Source organism: Halichoerus grypus, chromosome 2 (assembly GCF_964656455.1).
Source record: "Halichoerus grypus chromosome 2, mHalGry1.hap1.1, whole genome shotgun sequence".
Classification (NCBI taxonomy): Eukaryota; Metazoa; Chordata; class Mammalia; order Carnivora; family Phocidae; genus Halichoerus; species Halichoerus grypus.
Window position 1 is genome coordinate 107,062,000 of NC_135713.1, and position 25,878 is coordinate 107,087,877.

The window sequence follows — 25,878 nt, forward strand, 5'->3', positions numbered from 1 at the left end:
AGAACTGAGAACAAAATGAAAAAAATCCCTTAGAATGTAAGATTTTCTATTAAAATGTTGAAGTTGAATAGATTTATTTCATAATTATTAAAATATGACAATTTGAAAATCACTGCTAGTAGCCTAGTGTAAACAATTCACTATGCAAAAAGCCCTAATGAGGGTTTATACAGTTTTTAAAAATGTATTCCAAAAATAAATCTATCTACCATCCCGGATTCTGAAAGAAGGCATCACTGTTATCTACTGTCTGTTGCTATCCCTGCCTTGCCCCCAACCAATTCTGTTTTGGGAACATCAACTGAAGCTCAGTATCACGAAAAGTAACAGTCTAAATATAACTCCTAAATAGCTTTGTTCAATTAAGTTTTATTTTTTTCTGAGTGCTGAAAATTAAAATAACTACAATTAAATAACTATTATCTGATTCAGGTCCCTGGTAAAAATCATGTAAGCTTTCAGTTCTAATAGCATAAATATCTATGCTTCTTATAAAATTATTGATCTAAAGATTAGATTATAGACAAACATCACTTTCAGGATGGACTCAAAGGTCATGAATGTCAGCCAGGTAGTGTGGATATATTCCTCCTTGAATGGGAAGCCCCTGAAATGACAGTGTTCCCGCCTCTTAACATCATCTTACGATTACTCTCTCCCTACTTGAATTCAAATATCCCTACAGTTTTAGGTATCACCTATATAAAGGTGGCTTCCAAATCTGCATTTCAATCACTAACATCTTCGGAACTGCAGATCTGAGTATATAATTGCCTGATTATACAGTTGTCCTATTATAACAAATATCACTTACTCTCTTACCAACCCACCCTAAAGCCTACTTCTCTATTTGCATTTGTCCCTCTTAAGCCTTTATTTGCATGAATCTGTACATCATAATCCACAGGCTCTCCAGAATTGAAACAAAATCATCTTTGGCCTTTCATCTTTTCTTTCCCGTTCCACCAGTCTAAGTAATTACCAAGTTCAAAAGTTTTGCTAAATCAAAACTTTTCTGGGCACCTGGGTGGCTCAGACGGTTAAGCGTCTGCCTTCGGCTCGGGTCATGATCTCAGGGTCCTGGGATCAAGTCCCGCATCGGGCTCCCTGCTCGGCGGGGAGTCTGCTTCTCCCTCTCCCTCTACCTCTCCCCCTGCTCATGCTCTCTCTCTCTGTCTCAAATGAATAAATAAAATCTTAAAAAAAAAAAACCAAAAACCTTTTCTTTCCATTCCCATCACTTGAGTCTCCTAACATCTCTTTCCAGAATCACAGTCAATCTAGCAATGCTTCCACCAAATAGTATTTCAGCTCCTCCCTCTCCCCTCTAGCTCACCTTCTACAGGGCTTCTGGAGTCATTTCTTTAAGAGCTCTGATCATGTCACAAGCTTTTCAATGGCTACCTACCAGCTAGAGAATAAACTGCAAACTTCAAACTCAAAGTATTCAAGGCCATCTAGTATCTGACCCTGTCGATCCCCTCACTAAAACAGCTTTCTCTAGCTCTTCTCCACTGAAGCCTACCAGCATGGGACTACCTTCTAGTTTCTGTCGTGTTTCCTAGCCCTTCTTAGCCCTGACTGGGAATGCTCTTCAACCACTCTTTCTGAAATTGTATTTATCATTCAAGGTGCTGATCAAATGTGTCCAGCTCCTTATCTCCCTAAATTCTCTCAGCTACAATTAAACACAAGGCACTCTCTTCCTTTTCTAGCATGACTCTAATAGGCTGAAAGTTATTTCTTCAAAAAAGGTAAACATCTCCCCTCTGATCTAAGTTCTGATTTAAAGGGCTGCATAGATGAACCTAATCCTTTTCTATACAACAATCTTCCGAATATCTGAAGCTGCTCCTAAATCTTCTCTTCACAGGATAAATTTCCTCAAAATTCACAGCTAATAGTCATAGATACAATTTCTAGAAATTTTCATCTTCATAACTACTCCTGTCTGGACACTCTAGATTTTCAATCATCTCTCCTAAAGTGTGGTATCCAGAGCCAAACACAATACTCCAAACTTTGTTTTTTGCAAATTATGCACGATATTCACCTTCCTTCCCAAATTTGGACATTCACAATGTCTATTAGGAAATTAACAACTCAAAAGAGTCTTTCACTAATAAACTTGCTAGTTTTAACTGGGTGCAGATGTTTAATAAATGTGCAAAAGATAAAGATGAAAATAATAAAACAAGGTTAAAAGACGTTCTAGTCAGAATTAAGTATACAAGAATTTACCTTAGGAAGGGAACTCGTTTTGAAACATGAGCTAAATGGAACCAGATGTATAAAAACTCAGAGATAGTATAAATAAAAAGGGTGCAATATCAAAGGAAATTTCTAGACAAAGTTTATTTGGGGAATCTTTTACTAAGTAATCTTCCATAGAGCAAGCAAACTTCCAATAATAATATGTTGATTAACATCTTTTTATTTAAAATGCCAACTAACGCTATCTTCACAATCTTTTTATCCTGAGATGCCAATATGTTTTTTTTTTTTTTTTCAAAAAAAAAAGTTAAAATTTCAACAATCAATCCTAAACTTAAATTCAGCTGACTGGACAATACTCCAGAGATTTATTTTAAATTGCATAAGTATCTTTGCTCTCATTAAATAATATCCTATGTGGAAAGTATAGTAGTTCTTTAATGACTGGTGCCACACTAACTAACTGAATTAAAAGAAAAAGTCATTTCCTCTAAAGAGTTCTTAAATACTCTTCAATGGTGGTGTTAAATGCTCAACAATTCATTCAATTCAAAGAAAACTCAAGGAGACCTCTAAAAAACCATCTTTCATACCAAGGAAATAAAGTTAGATGACTCATTTTTGGAAAACTTGCATTAAAACAAACTAAAGATATTTCCCCTATGTATAGTGGAAGGCTTAGGAAATGTGTAACAGTATTTACAGAACATAATATGTGTCTGTGCCACAGGCTTCAATTATCTAAGAACTGAGCAACACAGATATGTTATACAGCAGCATACAATGATTCTCCTACATCATCAATAAAAGCCTCATTTTCTCACAGCCAAGAGTACATGAATTCCAAATATCAAGCTGATAGAAGTATAAATTTATAATCACTTTGGAAAACAATTTGGTATTATAATAACATTAAAGACCAACATATCCTTTGACTAACAAATTATGTTGTTTTAGAATACACGATTTTGTTAATTTAAATCTTTCTTCAATCATATTGTATTTTCATTGAAATGGTACAATGAAGTTGATCCAAAATTATTTTTTTTAAGATTTTGTTTATTTATTGGACAGAGAGAGACACAGCGAGAGAGGAAATACAAGTAGGGGAAGTGGGAGAGGGAGAAGCAGGCTTTCCACTGAGCAGGGAGCCCGATGCAGGGCTCGATCCCAGGACCCTGGGATCATGACCTGAGCCGAAGGCAGACGCTTAACGACTGAGCCACCCAGGCGCCCCGATCCAAAATTATTTTTAATGGTCAAAAGAGTTGAACAGATACTTTACGAAAGATCTAAGCATGGCAAATAAGCACATAAAAAGATTCTCAACATTTTCAGTCATTAGGAAAATGAAAATCAAAACCACAATAAGACACCACTATACAACTAATAGAATGGCTAAAATAAAAATAAAAACAGCAACAAAAACCTGACAATACCAAGTGCTGGTGAGGATGTGTAACCAGAATTTTCTTAACATTGCTGGCAGGAATGCAAAATGATATAGCCAATTTGGAAAAGAGGGGGGTAGTTCCTTATAAAGTTCCATACATGTGCGCACAACCCAGCAATCTCACTCCTAGGTATTTACCCAAGCGAATGGATAAACTTCGGTAAATCCATAAATGAACTACTACTTAGCAATAAAAAGGAATAACTACTGACACATAAATGAATCTTAACTGCATTACGGTGTGTGAAATATGTTTTATTTGAAAGACTACATCCTCCATAATTTCATTTATATGATATCTGGGAAAAGGCAAAATTGTAGGGACCTAAAACAGATCAGTGGTTGCCAATGCCTGGTTAATGAGGTAAGGGTCAATGAACTACTAAGGGGTAGAGGGAATTTTGGGAGTGATGGAACCATTCTGTATCTTGATCGTGTGATAGTTATAGGACTATGCATTTGTAAAAAATCATAAAACCATACACCAAAAAGGATAAGTGTTACTGTATGTAAATTATACTTCAATAACAAAAGCCAATAGACATTTTGCATATTTTTTAATGCTACTGACAACTTATGGAAAAGAAACATCTTTCCTTCTGGTTGCAATTTGTGAAGAAACACCATTAACACGCTAGGTTATTTGTGGACTTAAAAAAAAAAAAAGACATATTCCCTACCCTGATAGAGTTTAGAAGCTCATTTAAATGGGAAACAAGTCTTAGATATTAAGTTACAGAAAAAGGCTGGGCAAAACAATTTTGAGAGATAAATCACTAAATACAATTTACATGTGCTCTAAGTAAGGAAGGAGTAATTCTCTTTGACTAGAACTACCGGAAATGAATGGATCACAATATTGTAAAGATTTTAGTGCTTCTCAGTAACTGCTATTATTACCATCTCTAACTTCCAAGTGAGGAGACTGAGAGACCAGGGAGGACAAATATTTTGTCAGTTTTCCCTCAGTTATTAGGTGTCAGAGCTGAAGTTCTAACCCAAGCTCTTCTGATGCCAAAGCCTGAGATCTTTTGCATCGCGATGATGGAGCGACATCGTAGAGGTTATAACGGCTCCTACGTGAGATGATTTCAACCGACAGGAACGCCCCCTAACTCCCCAAACTCCACTACTTTGCATGAATCCTAGGAAACACCACGATTGGAGCAATGATCTTAAAGTGAGCTCCACGGGGTTTTGGAGTGCAAATTCGTGGGAAAGGTACCATAAAACCTTGTGAGGACCCCTCTCCACAGTGTGCACAGCCCTACTTTAGACAGCTGGACGAAAGTGACGCGTGTGGCCAACGCCGAGCTACCGAAAAGGTAAACACCAAGAAAGAGGAAAGCGGAGGCCCTCAAAGATGCACCTCTTCCATTACACAAGCCGGCCTGGTCGCCAGGAGGGCACAGGAGGAAGAAAAGCTACTTCCCTGCCTTCCTGAGGCCCTCTGGGAAAAGACCTCCGTGGACTTGTCCCTGTCTGTGTCGCCCAATGGCCAGGACCCGCGCCGGGGCGTCGTCTGCGGGTGGGCTCTCGATCCGGGGAGGAGAGCTGCGTGTGTGGTGCGGTGCTCGCGCGGGTCGCGGCCGGTGGCACCTCACCGAGGCGCTGCAACCCACGGACGGCGGGCACACTGCGGCCGGGCCGCGGCGCCAAGCGCTCAGCTCAGAGTGAAGGGGCGGCAGGGTGAACGAATCTGGGCTGTGACCCCAGGAGACATCACAGCCATCGCACGCTGTGTTAGTTTACGAGACGCGCTCACGTTCCCCTTATTTACTGACCGCGCAAACGTTGCGCGCTCGCTGTAATCTCACCTCTCCAGTTCTTGTACTCGGGGACATAGTAGTATTTGTTCCCAAACTGGTCTGTGCCCACTTGCTGTTTCGCTTCTTTTGACAGCGCTCTCCATAAGGCGCGGAACAAATCCTGAGACCAACCCATGCAGTCCGCCGGGATTCAAGCACGAATCGCTACCGGATTCGCCACGACTGAAACACACTCGCTCTCCAGCCGCTGACCCCGCCCACCCACTCCAGTCTCACGCCCTTCTAGTAACGGCGCTCACCATTGGTCGGATGGCACCTTGCTTGACCAATGGGAGACTCCACTGTTACAGCCCGGCCTCCGAGCTCTGTCATGGCGGTGTCCAGTTTTCAGGCCGGTGTAAAGGAACGGGATGTTAGGGTTTTTATTAGCGAGACAAGCGGGTTTGGACGACCCTCTTCGCCTCCGGAGAGCGGAGTCCACACAGAGGTAACGAAAACCTTACTTTTTTCTCAAACAGGCCATTTAAAATCTGGACCTGTTTCTGTGGTTAGTCTTGCCTCCCACTTTCCCGCCTCATTATCTATCACCTTACTGCCACCAAACTAGACTTTTAATTTCTTCTGCTCTGTGCCTTACGAAAATAAGATGCCTTCTACATACCTGGAGGCTGGTGGGTGCGCACGCGGCTTCTGGGGAAGATACTTTCCTTTTATCTTATTCCTTTTCCCTCACATTACATTTCCTTCCCACTCCCCAAGGAGTAACTACTCTCCAAGGATTCCTTCATTCATTCAGTCGACATATTTACTGAGCTCCTATTGTTTGCCAAGCATTATGTTAAGGGTAGAGCATAGGCCAGGAATCGAACAAAGTTTACCATGACTAGAGCAGACAAGGGGGCCATTGACAAGAGATGAAGCTGGAGATGTAGTGTGGGGCTAGGTGAGAAAGAGCCTTGTGTGCTTGGTGAAGAGGTATGAAGATGAGAAGAAGGTGACAACTATTGGATTTTGTCATCTGCTTGGAGAATGGATTGAAGTTGAGAGCAAGAGTGAGAGTCAAGTTAGGTAACTGTTCCAGTTGTCCAGAAGAGAGCAGATGGAAGCCTGGGAAATGGTGGTTGGGTGGAAAAGAGTGAAGATATTTAAAAAACATTTAAGAAATAGAATCAACCAGCTATGTAAATTGGTTGAATATAGTGAATGATGAAAAGAGAGGAGTCAACAATGATTCCCAGATATGTGCTTTGTATGTAGCAGAGTGAATGTAACTTGACCATACGGACATTTTCCATATTACTTTCTTTTTTTTTTTAAGATTTTATCTACCCATTTGAGAGAGAGAGAGCAGGAGCGGGGGTGGGGGGGGGGAGGGCCAGGTGGAGAGGGATAAGCAGACTCCCCAGTGAGCAGGGAGCCCTACCCTGGGCTCGATCCCAGGACCCTGAGATCATGACTTGAGCCGAAGTCGGATGCGTAACTGACTGAGCCACCCAGGTACCCCTTCCCATATTGCTTTCAAAGAACCTGTGAAGATTTTCACTTGGAGAGAGGAGAAAGTTGAATGTACTTATTTGTTGCTTAGAAGAAATTGAGATATCTTTAATGTGAGATGATACTTGAAGTGAGGTGGAGATGAGATCATCCAGGCATTATTTGTAGAGTAAGAAAAGCATTTCAGTGACCGAAAATCTGAGAAACATCAACATTTAAAGTTAGGCAGAAGAAGAGACTACAAATGAACCGTTGCAGCAAAACCAGGGCAACGAAGTGTCTCTTAAACTGAAAGAAGAGGAAGCCCTCATATGTGTCATTTGCTGGCCCTCGCCCCGTTCTTTGCTCTCAGTGGTTCTCCCTCCCATTACTCTGCTTATCTATTCAATTTATTACTACTGAAATTGTATTATATACATATTTTCTTTTTTTTTTTTTTAAGATTTTATTTATTTATTTGAGAGAGAGAGAATGAGAGACAGAGAGCATGAGAGGGAGGAGGGTCAGAGGGAGAAGCAGACTCCCTGCCGAGCAGGGAGCCCGATGCGGGACTCGATCCCGGGACTCCAGGATCATGACCTGAGCCGAAGGCAGTCGCTTAACCAACTGAGCCACCCAGGCGCCCCCATATTTTCTTATTAGTATATTGTCTTCTTAAACCCTGTGAGAAAAAGAGACATGAGAGAAGGGGCCTAGAAAAGTTTATGTTAAGTGAATGGCATGCATTCAAGAAATATGAGGAATAAAGGAAGAATTAAAAGTGTGCATTATATTTAACCAACAGGGTGATCACTGATGACCTTGGGAAGAGCATTTTTAAGAGAATCATGGGAATAAAAGTTAAGATTTCAGTGAGTTGGAGAATGACAGGAAAAGAAGTGGGAACTGCCAACACTGATGGCTTTTTAAAGAAACTTAAGGAAAGAAAAGCAGAGTACAGTTGCTTATTGGAAAACTGATGGACATGATTTTTTTCTAATATCCCAAAAGAAGAACTCACCTGCTGCATTAGTTATCAGTGGGTGGGTAACAAAGTACCCCAAGCATAATTTATCAGTGAGTGGGTAACAAAGTACCCCCCAAAACTTAGCAGCTTAAAGTAACAAAAGATTTATTATCTCACAAGTTCTAGAGGTCAGGAATCTGTGTGTCTTATCTGAGTCTTCTGGCTCATAGTCTCTCAGAAGGCTGAAATGAAGATATTGGCTAGGACTATAGTCATTTCAAGACTTGACTCTCGAAGGATCTATTTCCAAGCTCACTCAAGACAGGATTTAGATCTTCCCTGACTTTGGTCCAGAGGTCTCCCTCAGTTCCAGTTATTTTTCACATAGGCCTCTCGGATCACATGACAGCTGCCTTCCATCAAAACAAGAAAGTAAGAGAGCAAGAAAGGGCAAGCAAGATGGGAGCCAGATTCCTTATAATCTGATCTCAGAAATGGCATCTCAGAAATTGCATCTACTGTTGGCCCCCTCTCCCCACCCCAATTAGTGCAGAGTTGACAGTAATTCCTATTCAGCTCAGTGATCCACTCTAATAAAAGCATACAGACATATCCAGAGGTTTTTATTTCAATGATTTCAAAGACTCAAAATTTATGTTTATCAAAATTGGTCAATCTCCGATAATTTAGCTTGTTTCCACCAAGTAGTTCTGCAATTCTTCCATTAGGATCAACAAATTAAACATTGGAAAATGAATGAACTTGACTGTTAGACCTTTAATTTTAGTAAAAATATCTGTGCTTTTTTGAAAAGAAGCAGCATTATTTTTTCTCTACTATGTTCAGAAGTCTTATCATATCAGTAATAATTTAAATCATGTGAGCTACTGAGGGTCTAAAATACTGGGTGTCTCCAGAGTCTTTTAATCCCAAATAGTCCTCGGTCTGAGGAAGCAACTAAGTATCGCTCTTTGTTAAAATTCCATGACCTAAACCTCTTCATTAGAAGAAGTAAAGGTTTGGGGCGCCTGGGTGGCTCAGTCGTTAAGCGTCTGCCTTCGGCTCAGGTCATGATCCCAGGGTCCTGGGATTGAGCCCCGCATCGGGCTCCCTGCTCCGTGGGAAGCCTGCTTCTCCCTCTCCCACTCCCCCTGCTTGTGTTCCTGCTGTCGCTATCTCTCTCTCTGTCAAATAAATAAATTAAAAAAAAAAAGAAGAAGAAGTAAAGGTTTGAAATAGTGAATGTTTCCAAAGAAGATCACCAGATTAATCCATCTGTGAATGGGTTTCATTTCCTGTGTAAAACATGCTGGTTCCCCCAGCATACTTAACACTTGGGGCTAAAAAGCCTATAATCTAGTAATCCCATGCACATCTCTCCCACCAGTTGCTTTATATGCTTATCAAAAATCAGTATTTGTCCCGAGTCCTGAGAATGCCAGTTTTATTATTCTGATTACATCATTTTAATAAGAATTAATGAAATACAAAATGAAAAAGAATTATTATTCTTATAAAAACTAAATGGACCACTTTTGAAATAATCCAAACAAATCGCTTAAAATAAAATGCTGTTCAGTGAGGTATGATTGAGAAAATCATACTATGAAAGACTGGAGGAAAATATTAAAAGAACAGTTTTTTTCAGCTTTGCCATGATATTGGAATCACATAGGGTGATTTGGAAAAAATACTTTGGAAAAAGTATTCATGCCAAAGTTCCAACCCCAGAGATTCTGATTTAATTGGTACAGGACACTGGGATTTCTTTAAAGCTCCGTAGGTGATTATAATGTATAGCCAGGATTGGCAACCATTGCTTGAGAGAGATTCCACATTCAATTGCTTTGCATGTCTGAGATTCCATATTCATTTGTTTGGCATATGCCTTAAATGTTGTCTCAACTAAAATAACAAGTTAATGACTAAAACATATATTTTAATTTTAATTAAATTAAATCTTAAGCAGAGTCTGTGCCCAGTGCAGAGCTTGATGCAGAGCTCAATCTCACGACCCTGAGATCACAACCTGACTCAAAATCAAGAGTCGGACACTCAACCAAGTAAGTCACCCCAGCTCTCCAAATAAAACCTATTTTTGAAAATCATAGAATACATATAGTTATGGGTATGGTTTGTAAAAAAAAAGGTGATGTGGCATTCTGTTCAGCATGTTTAACTCTACTTCAAACAATTGGCATACAAATATTCGGACAGTCCTTGCTTTCCATAGTATTATACATCTATAATATAATTGTGCCAGGCAAAATCTATGGCAAGTAATTTTAATAATCAGTGGATAGGGAACAATTACTATTGTTCTGTGATATTTAAAATTTCTTTGTCAAACAGTAAACTTTTACTGTCCATCCTAAATATACAAGAAATGAAAAAAATAGGAAAGCTATTATTAGTACACGGTAATATAAGACATTAGAAACAATGAGAACTACAGTTATTTCTTTGTTTAAGGGGTGCCTGGGTGGCTCAGTCGTTGGGTGTCTGCCTTCGGCTCAGGTCATGATCCCGGGGTCCTGGGATCGAGCCCCGCATCGGGCTCCCGGCTCTGCGGGGAGTCTGCTTCTCCCTCTCCCACTCCCCCTGCTTGTGTTCCCTCTCTCGCTGTGTCTCTCTCTGTCAAATAAATAAATAAAATCTTAAAAAAAAAATAAAAAAAAAACCAACTGAAATCAAGAGTAGTTTGAGTGGCACTGGTCTTCTCATTGTAAAACTTCTAATGCAAGTTGAGTATCTGTTCTATATCTTGGCTAATTATCATTCTTTCTAAGTCCGAATCAGATTCCAACATTTTGTCCTTTGCATTTCAATGTCGTGAAATATGTCTCTGAGAGTTTTTTATGTGAACGTTTTTGCCAGTGTCATTTCCTCCCAGACATCTTCAGCCTTCTCATCATGACCACTTTTCCTCATTTATTGGGATAAGTTCACTCACCTGCATTGATTTCCTCAGTCTTTCTCTAGAGATTCTCAAATGGCCACAAGTGTCAACATTTCCACAATCAACTATTTCTTCTGTAACTCCATTTACATTCCATTGGAGTTTTATTTCCAGCATTATCACTTAGCATATTTTTGGTGCACCTCCATGTCAATTCCCTCTTTTAATTCTCCATTTTTCTAAAATTTCGTATGGGTTTATCTCAGAAGTACAGAACTTTGCAGGCTCTGTGTGAATTGAATGACGAATGTACAGTAACCAATCACCTGCAGACTTTGAAAGAAGTCATGTAAATTGGTCGCGAATTATGATGTGCATGTTATTTTTGTAGTGATTTGTGGACTGAAAAGCTAGTAGCCAACTTTGTGCTTTGTGCTATTAGTCACAATTAATATACCATGGTAACTGAATTTTGAACCATATTGTTGGGGGGTCTGGTATTTAAATCATGGTAACTTGCATTCTGTGCTTAGTTTGCAAACTGTGCAAAATGAGGATTGCTTATATATTTAAGTTGAAATAAAGTGTTTAAGGTAGTGTTTCTTCTTAAAGATTCCCCTCGTTAAGTGATGTGTTTGCTTAACTAAACAACTACACAGTCCTATTTTATTTAAAGAAGATGTCTACTCTAATTTACCCCAAGTTCTTCTTTGTCAATGATTAAGGGCAAAAGCGTGAACACGGATATGCAAAGTTTACAATTCCTACCCCACTTTTTTTTTACAACTTTCTTGAGGTGTAATTGACAAACAATAAACTGCACATGAGTAAACAGCTGGATGGGTTTTGACATACATATATGCTTTGAAACCATCACCATCAAAATAACTAATATCCATAAGCCAAATATTTCATCCTAACTCTTTGTAATGCTTCTTTTCTTTCTTTCCCTGCTTCATGCTGTTTTACTCCAGGAAACCACTCCACTGCTTACTGTCAGCATAGATTACTTGTACATTCAGAATTTTATATAAATAAAATCATGTTTTATCTGGCTCTTTTCATTCAGCATAATTTATTTTGAAGTTTCTCCTTTTGATTCTTTTTTACTGTTGAGGAATGTTCTATTCTGTGGATATATCACAGTTTATCCATTCACTTGTTGATGGACATTTAAATGTTTCCAGTTTTGGGCAATTACATATAAAGCTGCTGTGAATGTTCATGCACAAGTCTTTGTGTGGATATGTGCTTTTATTTCTCTTGGCTGCGTGCCTAACAGTGGAATGACTAGAGCCTGTGTTTCACTTTTTAGAAACTGGTAGTTTTCTAGAAGCTTAACATTCCCACCAGTGGTGGATGAGAGTGCTGGTTGCTCCACATTTTTGTTTCCCCTTTCCTGCTTTTTTGGGGGTTATTTGAACATTATTTAGTATTCCATTTTAATTTATCTCTTGTGACATCTCGTTATATGATTGTTTTTGGTGGTTGCTCTAGGAATTATAAAATACCCACTTTTCATTCTCCGCTTAGAATCAATATTTTACTGCCTCATTTGGCATATAGAAACTTCATCACTCTTTATCCTCCGCCATATATGTTGTCTCACATATTACATTTACATACATTGTAAACCCCATCAGATAATGTTAATACATTTTGTTTTCAGCTATCAAGCATACTTTGTCAATTATATTTGCCTAGGTATTTATCATTTCTTTTGCTCCCTCCTCAATCCTGATATCCCAAGTTTTCTTATATCATTTCCCTTCTGTCTGAAGGACTTTATCTCTTCTTTTAGAGCATGAACCAAAATTTCTATGTACTTAACATGTACCAAAATTCCAGACTCCCAGAAGGAAAGCAGGTATTCATCACAAAGCACCTTGTTGGCTCCACATAGTTTAGGCCCAGTGAACCATTCTTATCCAGGAATGATTAGAATCTGCAATCACAGAAGCAGACAAAGGCCAATCTTGCAAGTAGGCTTTCTAAAGGATAGCAGTCTCTGGCATGCTGTGTTAACTCTTTTTTGCACACCTTGCCTCCTTTCACACACACCGTCCCCTTGTTTATCTATCATATTACCCTCTTACTTTCCTTCATTTAACCCCTTTTAGTTCCCTAAAAATTCAGTCCTAAAGTCTTTAGGTTGGGCAGAGGTAGGCTTCCATACACAGGCTGGGATTAGATTGCTTTAGAGTGATATTGGAGACCCTGAGCAGGTTGAAGAGGTAGTCTGATTGTGGGGACTAACAAGCCCAGGTGATTAGGAGTATTAGGGGAGGCAGAAATCAAAGCCCAAGCCTGGTGAGCAATTTTCTTGTTGGGGATGGAGATGGTATTGGTGATGGGAGATTGGTTACGTTCAGTGGCATTGATCAAATAAATAAACATATTAATGATAGTGGGAGCTACATTTCTCACTGTTCAGAGAAAGGAACTCAAGGAAGGGGTGATTACTTTTGTCCATGTTTGTATGATATTTTACTGGTTACAAGAAGCACAGATTACTGTTATTATTGAAAAATCATCAAATAGGGGCGCCTGGGTGCCTCAGTCAGTTAAGTGTCTGACTCTTGATTTTGGCTTAGGTCAGGATCTCAGGGTTGTGAGATCCAGCCCTGCATTGGGGCTTAAGATTCTCTCTCTCCTTCTCCCTCTGCCTGCCCCACCCCCTCGCCACGCATGCTCTCTGTCTCTCAAAAAAATGAAGTAAAATAAAATAAAAATGAAAAATAGAAAAATATTTTAAGAAGAAATGGGAATTCGCTAGAAAATGTGAAAAATTGTTTTCTGGTGAAATACTGGAGCTCAGAGATGGAAGAACAGCATAATGGTCTGGAGAGAAAGTGTCAGAGTTCAGATCCAAGTTCAAGCAATTATTAGATGTATGACCTTGGGCAAATTACTTATGTCTTAGTTTTATAATCAGAAAGAGCAGTTACTAATATAACCTACCACCTAGGAAATCCATCACTTCAGATTACCACTTATTACACTTTTTATTACCACTAATCACAGTGTCAGCAAATGGTAGGCTCTTAATGTTGGCTGTTACTGTTACTGATCAAGGTCAGAAAAGTAGTAAATGTTAGACTGGATATTTGAACCTAAGGCTAAACTGTTCCGGAAGACAAAGGCCTGTGTATATCTTTAAATCAAACATTTGATATGCTAAAATGATTACTAAAATGTTTATAATTATGAATACTGCTACTGTGAGGACATAAAAGTATCAGTTTGTATTTTTTCTAGCACTGTGCATTGTTATTTTTAAAAAATAAAACTGACAAATAGGCTAAAAATTTTCATATAGATAGCATCATGTTGGTCAGTAATGAATTTAGAAATCATTCTAGTTAAATTAATGTAAATGTTCTTTAACATCCAACAGACTAAGACAAATTCTAATAGTTAACATTCACTGGACACTTACTAGTCATTGTAATGAGCACTATACATAATGATGGTTTACAGTTATGCAATATCAGAAATTTCATTCATCTTAATTTGTAAGAGTACTTGTTATTCATCTTTTTATAGATATTTAATTGGCTTTTAAAAAGTGTGCTTAATTGTTGAATTGAACATAGTCATTTTGTTTCTACCTAAAGCATAAGAAACACTTCAGGAAATTTTTTTTAAGTACTGTAATTTAAGCTTTTGTCCACTAGGTGTCCTCAGTTAAGTTTAAGATACCAGAATTTAACTTTTTGTTCATGAAAATTTATTTCAGTCTCTAAATACCTTAATAAAAATTAATGAAGTACCCCTTTAAATGAAGTTTAAGATAATGCTTTGGAGAAATTCTTTATATATAATTGTTAGTACTGTTGGCATTTTTTAAAATTCGTATAGGTCTTTAAAAATCTGTAAATACCTTTGAATGTGTAGTAGAAGATTTAAGCATTACTTGCAATTTTTGTACTACATGTAATTTTGGAGAAATAAGGATGTTTTTAATGCTTAAATTACTTTATCATTGTTTAGTTTTATCTTTCTTTTCCCCCCTTTCCATTTTTATATTTTTTTCAAGGGTTTTGGGACTGGAGTTAAACAAAGACAGAGATGTTGAAAGGATCCATGGCAGTGGAGTTAACACCCTTGACATTGAACCTATTGAAGCAAGATAGTAAGTTTATTACACTTAAACAGTCATTTTGTTGTTGTTCAAAGTGAGATGCAGTAAAATCTTGTTTTCAGGTTACTTATGTAAAGTTTCATAAAAAGTAGTAAAATTTCTAAATTGTAGCATTTTAAGTCTGATGTTAATAATTTAAATAAATACAAAACATCACACCCTTAAAATGTTTCCAGGTAAACATTTCCAAACTACTTTATATAAATATATTCATTGTAACAGACATTGAACTTCTTTGGATACGGAGGGCTTTTAAGTGCTGGGGTGTGTGCTTTAGGTACCATTTTAAAACAGAGTTGCTACTCTGAAGGAGTCTAATGGGAAAACAAATAGAATATAAAAAGTGAAACTATATGTTGGAAGATTAAGCTTGAAGTAATCCAGACCTTTATTTGAGCTCCTCTGGGCTTTATCACTTAGCAGCTAAGTGACCTTGAGCAATTGACCTAACCTTTTTAATTCTCAGTTGCCTTAGCTATACAATGCTAACAATAACAGCTACCTAACAAGTTTGTTGTAACTTAATTGAGATTATATGTGTAACATGATTAGCATAGGACCTGGCATATCATAAATGGTTGCCTCTACTCCTCTTAATCAAAAATATTATCACCTATACTTTTACTCCTTTCAGTCCTTTTCCATACAACAGCTGGAGTGCTTTGAAAAATGCAAATATTGGGGCGACTGGGTGGTTCAGTCGTTAAGTGTCTGCCTTCAGCTTAGGTCATGATCCCAGGGCCCCACATCTGGCTCCCTGCTCAGCGGGAAGCCTGCTTCTCCCTCCCCCTCTCCCCCTGCTTGTGTTCCTTCTCTCTCTTTGTCTCTCTCTGTCAAATAAATAAAATCTTTAAAAAAAAGTAAAAGAAAAAAATGCAACTATGAACATGCCATCCCCCCACTTAAAACATCTTGATCCCATTATTACTCTTACAAGAGAGTTCAAAAAGCTTCATGTGGTCTGTAATTAGAACAAGTGTAACAGTAACTGAAGTTTGTTGTATCATGTGTTTAGCATTGCCCCAGAGTTCTTATATTATAATGAAGTGTTATTATTATTTACATTAAAATGAACCAGACAGGTTTGAAGAATTCTGGTTTTAATTTTCAGCCACTGTCATAGTCCCACCTAGTAGTATATGGGAAACATGTACAGTGAACACATTCTCACTTTAGCACATGGTTAAATCTAAAAGATGATCAGCGATAATTCTTTTCTTCGTTCTGAACTTTTCCAGACGCAACATAACACCTCCCATTCAAGGTCAGCTGAGGGCCATTTGCTTATAAAACAATGGCACAAACAGAAAGGGATAACTGATTTCTTTTGGTCATGGGTGCTGGTGGAAAAGATATTCAGTACTGCTTCTCCAGCCAGCCATTTGGAATAGAGATCATTTGTCTAACTTGTGAAGTACATGAAGCCAGTAGGTTACCAGCTGTCAGAGTCAATGAGAAAGATGAGAAATCTGATTTCTCAGATTATATGTGCATAAAATATGTGTGAGAAATACAGGCTGAGGAGTCTTTTTGCAGAGCATATTGAGAAAAGTCAAGATTCTCACTACACTTCACTGTAGTGAAGTCTAACTATTTCATTTGTTTGCCAAGACTTGTATTTTGCATTAAATCCTTTAGGCAGCAAAGAGAGTAATAAAAAGCAAAATATATGTTTAATGGAAAATTAAATCTTCATGTTTTTCCTAAGAAAGTCAGTGCACATATAATTTGCTCAAAATACTTTTTAATATTTACCAACCACCATGAGAGTTGTAGTGATATCACTGAAAACCAGAAACCAGAATATACACATCTGGTAAAGAAGCATTTATTTCCAAAGTTAGGAGTTATTTTAAGAAGTCTCCCTGAAAATAATGTTTTAACAAGTGCAATTGCATAAAGTACATTTGCATATCATTCTGTGAAGCTTGAATTTTCTTTGATATCTTCTAAATTCTTCTAAATTATTGTTGTTCATCTTTAATACCAGGTTTTCTTGTCCATATAAAAACATGACGTTATATCTCTTACTGTAATTACCCTATGAGCAGAATAATAACCTCACAGTTAAATAATGTCATTGTCCACAGATCCTTCAAATACAGAATCATTTAATTCCAATAGTGGTTCAATTGTTTCAACCAATTAACAGAATCCAAGGAAAGCTTTTGGAAATCATTCTAGCAAAGATGAAGCATGTGACATTACTACAAATACAATTTAAATTCAGTTAAGATGTTCACCTTTGAATATAATTTTTTGTTTTTGCATTGAGAATACATGTGCCATGGTAAAAAAAAAAAAAAAGTATTTCACAAAATTCAAATAGGAAGCAAAAATATTTTCAGAACTGGTTTTGGTATACATGTAACTCATAGTTGTGTCCAAATAAGCTGCAAAATTCTATCAATGAAAATAAAAATTGTAGTTGTTAAAATTTATAAATATTTTCCTATATAAATACTTAGTTAACTACAAAAGTTTTGTGGTGAACACTTTAGCATGGCATTACTTGCTGTCTTTTTTTACTACCCCCAATCAGATTTTTAGAACTGTTTGAGCAAAGAACTTTGAAGAATTACTTTTAAATAAACCTTATTGTTCTACAAATTGGTATTGAATTTTTCTTAAAACAAGTCTATAAATCAGTGCTACTTGGACATGCCACTGGTTCATGAACCCTTTGTAACTGGTTAACAAGATAAGCTTGTACAGAATGTAAGTTTAGTACATCACTAAGCACACAATTTATTTTTCATAACAAGACTTTCTTAGTGAAGATAGAATTGTGTTCATGTGTGGCACAAGCTCCTTATCTTGCACTTTAACAAAGAAACTAAAGAGGGTAATATAAAAAAATTAATGTATAACACTTAGAACAAGTGTAAGTGATCAAATATCCCCACAACCCACAAAATATGGATGAGTGGGAACAAGTCATCCATATTTACAAGATCTGTGTGGTACCAGCATCTATATCAGAAGAGACAGTGAAAACCAGTGGAGCATCTAGTAGACCTGATAACTCCAAAATAACCAACGTTACTTGGAAGTTCAGCAAGCTAATTTGACTACAGGGGGTGACACGGGGAGAGGATGACCTCCTCCCAATGATTAAGGGCTTCACAGTAAGACTGGCAGGGGCTGGAGCAGTCTGGGCCCACTGATCTCTCCAGCTTGTCAACTTAAGATCTCCTAAAGGGCAAAACCCTATAGTGAGGAGAAACTGCTCAGAATAGAATCCAAACTGAGCAGTATAGGGACAATAGAAACAAAGGGAAAAGATGGCCCAGATAAAAATTGAGGAGGTGAACAGAACCAAGAAATCTCTAAAAGTGGGGTGCCATGTATTGAACATCTTATAAAAAAGGAAGAGGAAGATATTCTAGAGATACAACATTTAAATATTATTCTAAACCAAGACTCCTTTCTAGAAGTTTAAGAAAATTTCGTATAAATATGAGCAAAATAATAGGATTAAAATCAAAGTCCATTCAAAATTAGTATAAGAACAAAGAGACTAAGTAATGCCCCTTTAGATAGTGTAGCTGTGCCAGAAAGATATTTCTGTGAAATAGTTGAGAACTCTAACCTAATATTTTAAAACTAGCTAAAAGTCATTTTAAAAAGATACAAGATCTGAAAGAATAACATAAGTTGGAATTAAGAAAACTCAGAAATGAGATGAACAAACTCAAGAAAAAATTAGAAATAAAAGGCAAATGTTTCAGAAATGAAGACTAAAGCATAAGGAACACAAGCAAATGAATACAAGAGGTAATAGCTTAGAAATAGAAGGTAGAAGGAGGATATTTTTAAAAATCAAGAAGAAATGGAGAAAGATAATTCAAGAGATGGGGACATATGTGGGAGATAGAGAAGATCCAGCATACATTTAATAGGAATTCCCAGAGAAGAAACCCAAAGGAAGAGAACAGAGTCAATATTAAAGGTATAATCCAAGAAAAGTTTCCTAAAATAAATAAGATCTAAAACTAGATATAAGAGAAAGAAAATCCTGTTTTAACTAAACTGCTTTGGGGCTTTATTCCCAAAGAAATGAAGTTTCTTATCTCAGATGTTCAGAGAAATAAAATGTGACTCAAGGGTTATATATATATCCAGCCAGACTGATTTTCAAGTACAAAAGAACAGACAAATTGTCAATAACATACAAGAATTCAGGGCCTGTTGCTCTCATTAGCCCTTTCTTAGGAATTTACCAAAGAGTAAAATCAGAGAACCAGAATGAGTAGAGCGACAGCAACATGAGGTTTGATTATGAGCAATAAGATTAACAAATAGCAATTCTTCATTTAGACATATAAATTCATAGATCTGTTTGTCTTTCCTGCTAGATTGTAGACTCTGGAAAGACAGAAACTATGCCTGTCTTGTGGACAGTTATATTAGCAGAGTGCCTAACATATTTCAAGTGCACAAAGTTGAATAAAGCGAGTAAATGTGTTTTTAATACTAAATCTAATATTTATTAATCATTTATTTTTTATGAGGCAGTATAAAACTCACTTGCATATAACTTTTATCTTTACATCGTCTTTATGACTTAGATGAAAATGTACCCTTTTTCAGAAATGTTTGAAGACTTAGACAGGTGAAGTAACATGCCCAGAGTCAGATAGCTAGCATCAGTAACAGCTGGTCTCACTGATTCCATTTTCATTTATCACAATTTTAATTAGGACATTAAGAATGACTTCATAATATTTTACTTTCTTAATTAAGATAGATCTTTTGCCATCTTGTTTCTACTGTCCTTTTTGGAATTATAAAGGTGAACTTTAAATGGTCACAGATTGAAACTTTCTATATTCTACAAATACTAGGTTGAGGAATTTTACTTTATTAAAAATCTTTATTAACGAAGATTTACTCTGTATTTGTGGGCATAATACATTTGGGTGTTTGTGGATCAGTATATAATAAATGAAGTACATAAAATGACAAATTAATGTGAACTTTTTTATTATTAGCATGTTATCAGGTGGTTCAGATGGTGTGATTGTACTTTATGATCTTGAGAACTCCAGCAGACAACCTTATTACACATGTAAAGCAGTGTGTTCCGTTGGCAGGTGTGTATTAAAAATGTAATTCATGAATTTATAAACATTTTAATACTTTTTGCTTCAAATGCAAAACATGAAAATAGCAGTCATATGATTGTCTCAGGCAACTTGTTCAAATGTCACATTTCACATGGATATCCTTTGACATTTTCTTGAAAATAAAAAGTTTTGATTATGTCCTTTTGTTGTATACCTACTTAGCACACCGCAGTAACTAATCATAGTTTTTAGTACCACTTAGCATAAAATTTATGTCTTTCAGCTAATTATAAACAAAAATTATATTTTTCAAATTATATTCATAGAACAAAAAGATTAATGGCTAGAAGCAGTAAATATACTGGCAGTCCTTCACCATACACACACATATACACACCTATACACAACCATCTTATCTCTCTACTTACTCAAAGCTGTCTAACTTAACATACCTCTCTTTGTCTTAAGTCTCCTGACTATTCTTTACTGCCTTTCCAGTCTTGTGAGAATTATTTTTAAGCATCTAGAAAGATGTTTTGTGACTGTTGTAATTTGTTCATAATGGCTACTTAATTCTTCCTTGTCGCCTGTATCTGATCCAATATTGAGCACAGCTTTGAGTTAACAGGAAGAAAGGGTGTTAGGAAAATGCTTTCAAGAGGAAAAATTTCATGAACATTTAATGTCAACAATCACTCTGTATTAAAGCTCTTCCCAAAGCACTAGAATAGGTACATAAGTCCATGGAGTATTTGGGAGGAGATTTGCGATTGTTTCTTGGCTCTGGTGCTTCACTTTGGAAATAAAGATTTGGGACACTCTTTCTCTGAACCTCAGATTATTTTGTTTTAGAGATAATTATACCTGTCCTGTCATTCTTGTAAGGTTTTTATGAGTCTTAAATGAAATATTGTCTTTTAAAAAGCATGTTAAAAACCGTAAGGCCACTCTGTAAAGCAATATAATTATAGGGACACTTGGTACACAAAGATAACACCTCAAATAGTCTGAAACTTGGTTGCTAAGAGGCTTACACCATTTTATACTCTCACTCCACTTGTACCAAAAAAAAAACCCTAAATTCTAAAGTGTAAGATAGTCATATTAATTAATTCATTTAGTTCATTTTCTTCTCTTATCTTAGCTAACATTTTAACATTGTTTAATTTGTTACATATCAAAATAGTATTTTCATATATACCACATGCTATCTAATGTTATTCCTGAGGAACTGTGATTTACTTTTCTGGTAGTTAAAGTCAAGTAAATGCTTAGTGTATCAATCTTTTGCTTTACCATGACATTCTTCTTGGATTCACTCTCTGTCTTTAAAAGCATAACTTTGAATGTACATGGGCATACAGTGAGCATGTTTGCAAAATGAGTTAAAGTAGCATTTTTTATATCTGAAGACTTTATAATCTAACTTTACAAAATAATTTCACTAAAAATTTTTAGTTAATATGGCTTAGAGTGTTTGCTGATATTTATTTTTGCTTTACTTAATGCATATGTTCTTAGGCACCAAAAAGATTCCCTTTCTGTACCAAAATCCTCATTAAATGTGAATGAGAATAACAGGTCATACCTGGTAAGATAATAATATAATATTTTGTCCTATTCTTAAATTTAAATTTAAAATATAAATGAGCTTTTATTTTTAATCACTACATTAAAGATTTGTTTTACTATAACTGGAAAATCTTGGTATACATGAAGGTTCTTAGGAGCAAATAGAAATCAGTTCTCCTTATTTTAAGCAGAAATTTATTGGAAAGATATTTAGTATCTCATATAACTGGCGGGAAGGTAAGGGAATAAAATGTGGAAAGGAGCGGAAGGTAAGAGAAACTAAGGCAAAGACAACAGTTGGAGTCCACCACAGGAACAATTTAGCTTGGGTTCTGCTACATGTCACCAACACAGACTCTCAACTTCATGACTATGAATAATTGTTAAATATCCCTGAGTTTTGCATTACTAGCTGGAGTTTTAGAGTCCCAGGCAGGTTTGGGGAAGCTTAAACCATACGTCCATGCCCTTACTGCCAAGGGAGAGGGAAAGAGAATGTCTGGAGTCCCTAGCTTTCTGTAACAAGAAGCAATAAAATAAGGGAGATGTCCCCCAGATAGGAGGAGTTTGGATCCAACTTAAAAAAAAAAACTTCCACGTATCTACTCCACAACCAAAAAGGCAAGTATCCACTACACAACCAAAATGTAATCATCCCTTTCCCCAAAGGTGATAGATCCTCAGTCTACTTAATTACCATATGCAGCTCCAGTTCAAGATAATGTCCATTTTTTCACTAGTTTTACATGATCTTTTATCAAATTATGCAACCTGTGGACTCAGTTTGTTGTTAACCTATATAAAATAATGTAGGCAAGAGAGAGAAAGAAAAGGGAAATCAGTTAAAATATATAAATTATACATGACATAGAAAGGAATTATGGGTAGACACTATAGTCCTTCTTTTTTGCAGCTCTGTCAATGCCAGAACTAACACTTTAAGGCTTTACTTCATGTTCTCATTCATTCAAGTGCTTAAGGTACTTTTCATCCTGTATTGATCCAAACCTTCACCTTAAGGAATCAGAACTCATGATGGTCCTATCTGTGTAGGATTGCAATAGTCTTCTGTTAACTTTTGTTTGTTTATTTTGTTTTGGAAAATTTCCAGCATATACAAAAGAAGAGAGTAGTATAGTGAATTATGTACCCATCACACGGCTTCAACAACTATCAGTCATAACCAATCTTGTTTCATCTCTAACCCCACCCACCCACTGAGGATTATCCCAGAAGCATTTTATTTCATTCATTATTGTTTATATCTCTAAAAATAGAGACTTTATTATCTCACACAATAATTCCTCATATTAAATATCCACTTGGTGTTCAAATTTCCATCATTGTCTTATAAGGATTAGTTAACAGCCAGTTTTTGTGAATTAAAATTTAGTAAAGTGACGCATATACTGTATTTATCACCGGTTCAGAGCATATACTGCTTCCTTTAGGACAGCATGTCACCCTTACAAGGTAGTGTATTATAGCTGATATCATAACTTGAGTCTTCAACGGATCATGCTTCTACAGGTGATGGGTTACATAAGAGTGGTGCCTTGAACATCTACCAATTAATTGCATTCTTTTGTCATTGAGTAAGTTCCTTGATCAGAAGCAATATTGCGTGGGATACCATGGAACTATGTGAGGCGTTCAACAATTCTAAGAATGATAATACTGATAAATGTTACTTGGGAAAAGCATATCTAAAACCAGAATGGGTATCTCTTCCAGTATGGAAAAATCACTGCCCCTCTCCATGAAGAGGTTCAGTGTAGCTGGCTACTTTCTCCAGGCTCAAATACAGAAATAGGAAGTCTCCCATTTAATAAGCCTTAGTAGGAAGCGGGCCTCCACATTACACTACAGAAGCCTGAAACTAGAGGTGCCTGGACATTGTCCTCTGGAGAGCTGGGATGCAGGCCTGTGATCTAGGTTTGGCCATTCATATTGTCCTACTTGAGACTGCTACTTGTTAATACAGTATCAGTACTGAAACTCACGTAAATCAAGTATTTCTAAATTTTGATCGCTGTTTTGTAGAAACCATCCTGATGTTCACAAATACAGTGTGGAGACTGTTCAGTGGTATCCTCATGATACCGGCATGTTCACATCAAGCTCATTTGATAAAACTCTGAAAGTGTGGGATACAAATACATTACAAGTAAGTATATTAAAACCTTTCCAAATAGCTCTAGAAGATGAAGGAGAATTGAACCCTAAACCATTTTAGCGTGATTATTTGCTAAGATGTTATGTATGCGGTGGTTGAGGAGAGCTAGACTGCTTGAGTCCACATCTTGGCTCTGCTGCTGACTAGCTCTGTGACATTAGGCAAGTGACTACACCTCTGTGTGTTTCAATTTCCTCACCTGTGAATGGGGACAGTGATTGTATCTTATAGAATGGTTGTAAATATGTTGACATATGTAAAGTACCTATAACAGTGGTTAGCGTATAGTAAGTGCTCAAAAAATATTAGTTATTATTATCATCTTAATTATTTGAAAATTATTGTCTAGTGATCTAAGGAAGAAAATTGGATTTATCTTCTATTGACCTAAAACCTTAAAGGAAAAGAAAGTTACTAATATTATTGCTAGTAAAGGTAGACACTAAATAATAAAGGTAGATAATAAAAGCGGCGCCTGGGTGGCTCAGTCAGTTAAGCGTCTGCCTTCGGCTCAGGTCATGATCCCAGGGTCCTGGGATTGAGCCCTGCATTGGGCTCCCTGCTCAGCGGGAAGCCTGCTTCTCCCTCTCCCTCTGCCTGCTGCTCCACCTGCTTGTGCTCTCTCTCTCTCTGTCAAATAGATAAATAAAATCTTTAGAAAAAAGATAGATAATAAAAAATAATTTTTATGATACTTGGTTAAAATTTATATTTCTAGTGCTAATCCTTTCCCTGAGCTCTAGTCCCACATGTCTCTACCTGTCTACTGAACCTCTCTTATTTGAATATAGGGTAATCTCAAATATAATATGTTCCGAATTGAACATGATCACTCCTCACATCCACTTAGTCCTCAAATCTTAGCAATTCTTTCTTTAAACTCTCCCATATTTTCTTCTCTTTCTCTCACCAACACTATACATCTAGACTACTCCTAAAAACTCGTAAGTGGTATTCCTGCAGTACTTTGTTCCCATATTTTCCATGGTAAGTTCTACCCCAGAATTAACCTTATTATAAAGTGGTTTCATTGTGTCTCTACCCAAAACCTCTAGGGACTTCCATTGTCTAAATTCATCCTGGTGTTCTAAGTTCCCCCAACCCCAACCCCTACTCCCTCAACCTTAGCTTCTACTTCTTTTCCACCTAAATTATTTGCTGTCTCTAAATTGATCTCCTTTTCTCTTCTGATCACATCTTGATTGTATTATAGTCCCTTCCTCCAGTTCCTTTCCCTATGCAACTTTTTTCATCCCTTAATTGTCCAAATTTTATACCCTTTAACCAACATCTCCACATTTTGTGTTTCCCCTCTCTCCCACCAATCCCTCATAACCACCACTTTATTCTGTTTCTATGAGTTTGACTTTTGTAGATTTCACATATAAGTGATATACAATAGTTATCATTCTCTGATTTATTTCACTTAGCATAATGCCCTTAAGGTCTATCTATGTTGTCGTAAATGGCAAGATACCCTTCTTTCTTGTGGCTGAATAATATTGCATTGTACAAAAATACCATATCTTCTTTGTCTCTTCATACACTCATGGACACTTAGGTTGTTTCCATGACTTGGCTATAATAAATATAAAATAAATATAATAAATAATGATGCAGTGACTATGGAGGTGAAGATATCTCTTCAAGATAGTGACTTTGTTTCCCTTGGATATATATCCAGAGGTGGAGTTGCTGGATCATAAGGTAGTTCTGTTTTTAATTTTTTGAGAAACCTCCATACTGGTTTCCACAGTGGCTGTACCAATTCACATTCCCACCAACAGTGCACAAGGGTTCTCTTTTCTCCAAACCCTGACCAACACTTGTTATCTCTTGTCTTTTTGATAATAGCCATTCTAACAAGTGAGAGGTGACAGCTCACTGTGGTTCTGATTTGCATTTCCCTGATGATTAGTGATGTTGAGTACTTTCTCATGTACCTGTTGGCCATTTGTGTGTCTTCTTTGGAAAAATGCCTATTCACTTCCTCTGCCCATTTTTAAATTGGAGAGTTAATGGTTTTTTGGCTATTGATTGTATGAGTTCTTTATATATTTTGGATATTAACCCCGTATCAGACACATGATTTGCAAATTTTTTCTCCCATTCAGCAGGTTGTCTTTTTATCTTGTTGATGGT

At 36.8% G+C, this 25,878-nt stretch overlaps 2 protein-coding genes across 6 annotated transcripts in view; one reads left to right on the forward strand and one right to left on the reverse strand.

Annotated features, from left to right (window-relative positions):
* The window catches only part of NDUFAF2 (NADH:ubiquinone oxidoreductase complex assembly factor 2), a 149,410-nt gene extending 143,717 nt beyond the window's left edge, over window positions 1–5,693 (reverse strand). Inside the window, exon 1 of the mRNA XM_036101083.2 lies at window positions 5,485–5,693. Within this exon, the coding sequence (XP_035956976.2) occupies window positions 5,485–5,611 (127 nt within the window). The 5' untranslated portion in view covers window positions 5,612–5,693. The remainder of the gene's footprint in view (window positions 1–5,484) is intronic.
* Window positions 5,694–5,771: 78 nt separating this feature from the next.
* ERCC8 (ERCC excision repair 8, CSA ubiquitin ligase complex subunit) overlaps window positions 5,772–25,878 on the forward strand; it is a 63,819-nt gene continuing 43,712 nt past the window's right edge. For 2 of the 5 annotated variants that reach the window (XM_078067287.1, XM_036101080.2), the window contains exons 1-4: window positions 5,772–5,923; window positions 14,815–14,910; window positions 19,914–20,015; window positions 23,604–23,727. In XM_078067287.1, coding sequence (XP_077923413.1) covers window positions 5,847–5,923; window positions 14,815–14,910; window positions 19,914–20,015; window positions 23,604–23,727 — 399 coding nt within the window. In that variant the 5' untranslated portion in view covers window positions 5,772–5,846. The remainder of the gene's footprint in view (window positions 5,924–14,814; window positions 14,911–19,913; window positions 20,016–23,603; window positions 23,728–25,878) is intronic. The other 3 variants (XM_036101076.2, XM_036101079.2, XM_036101077.2) reach the window with 2 other exon arrangements.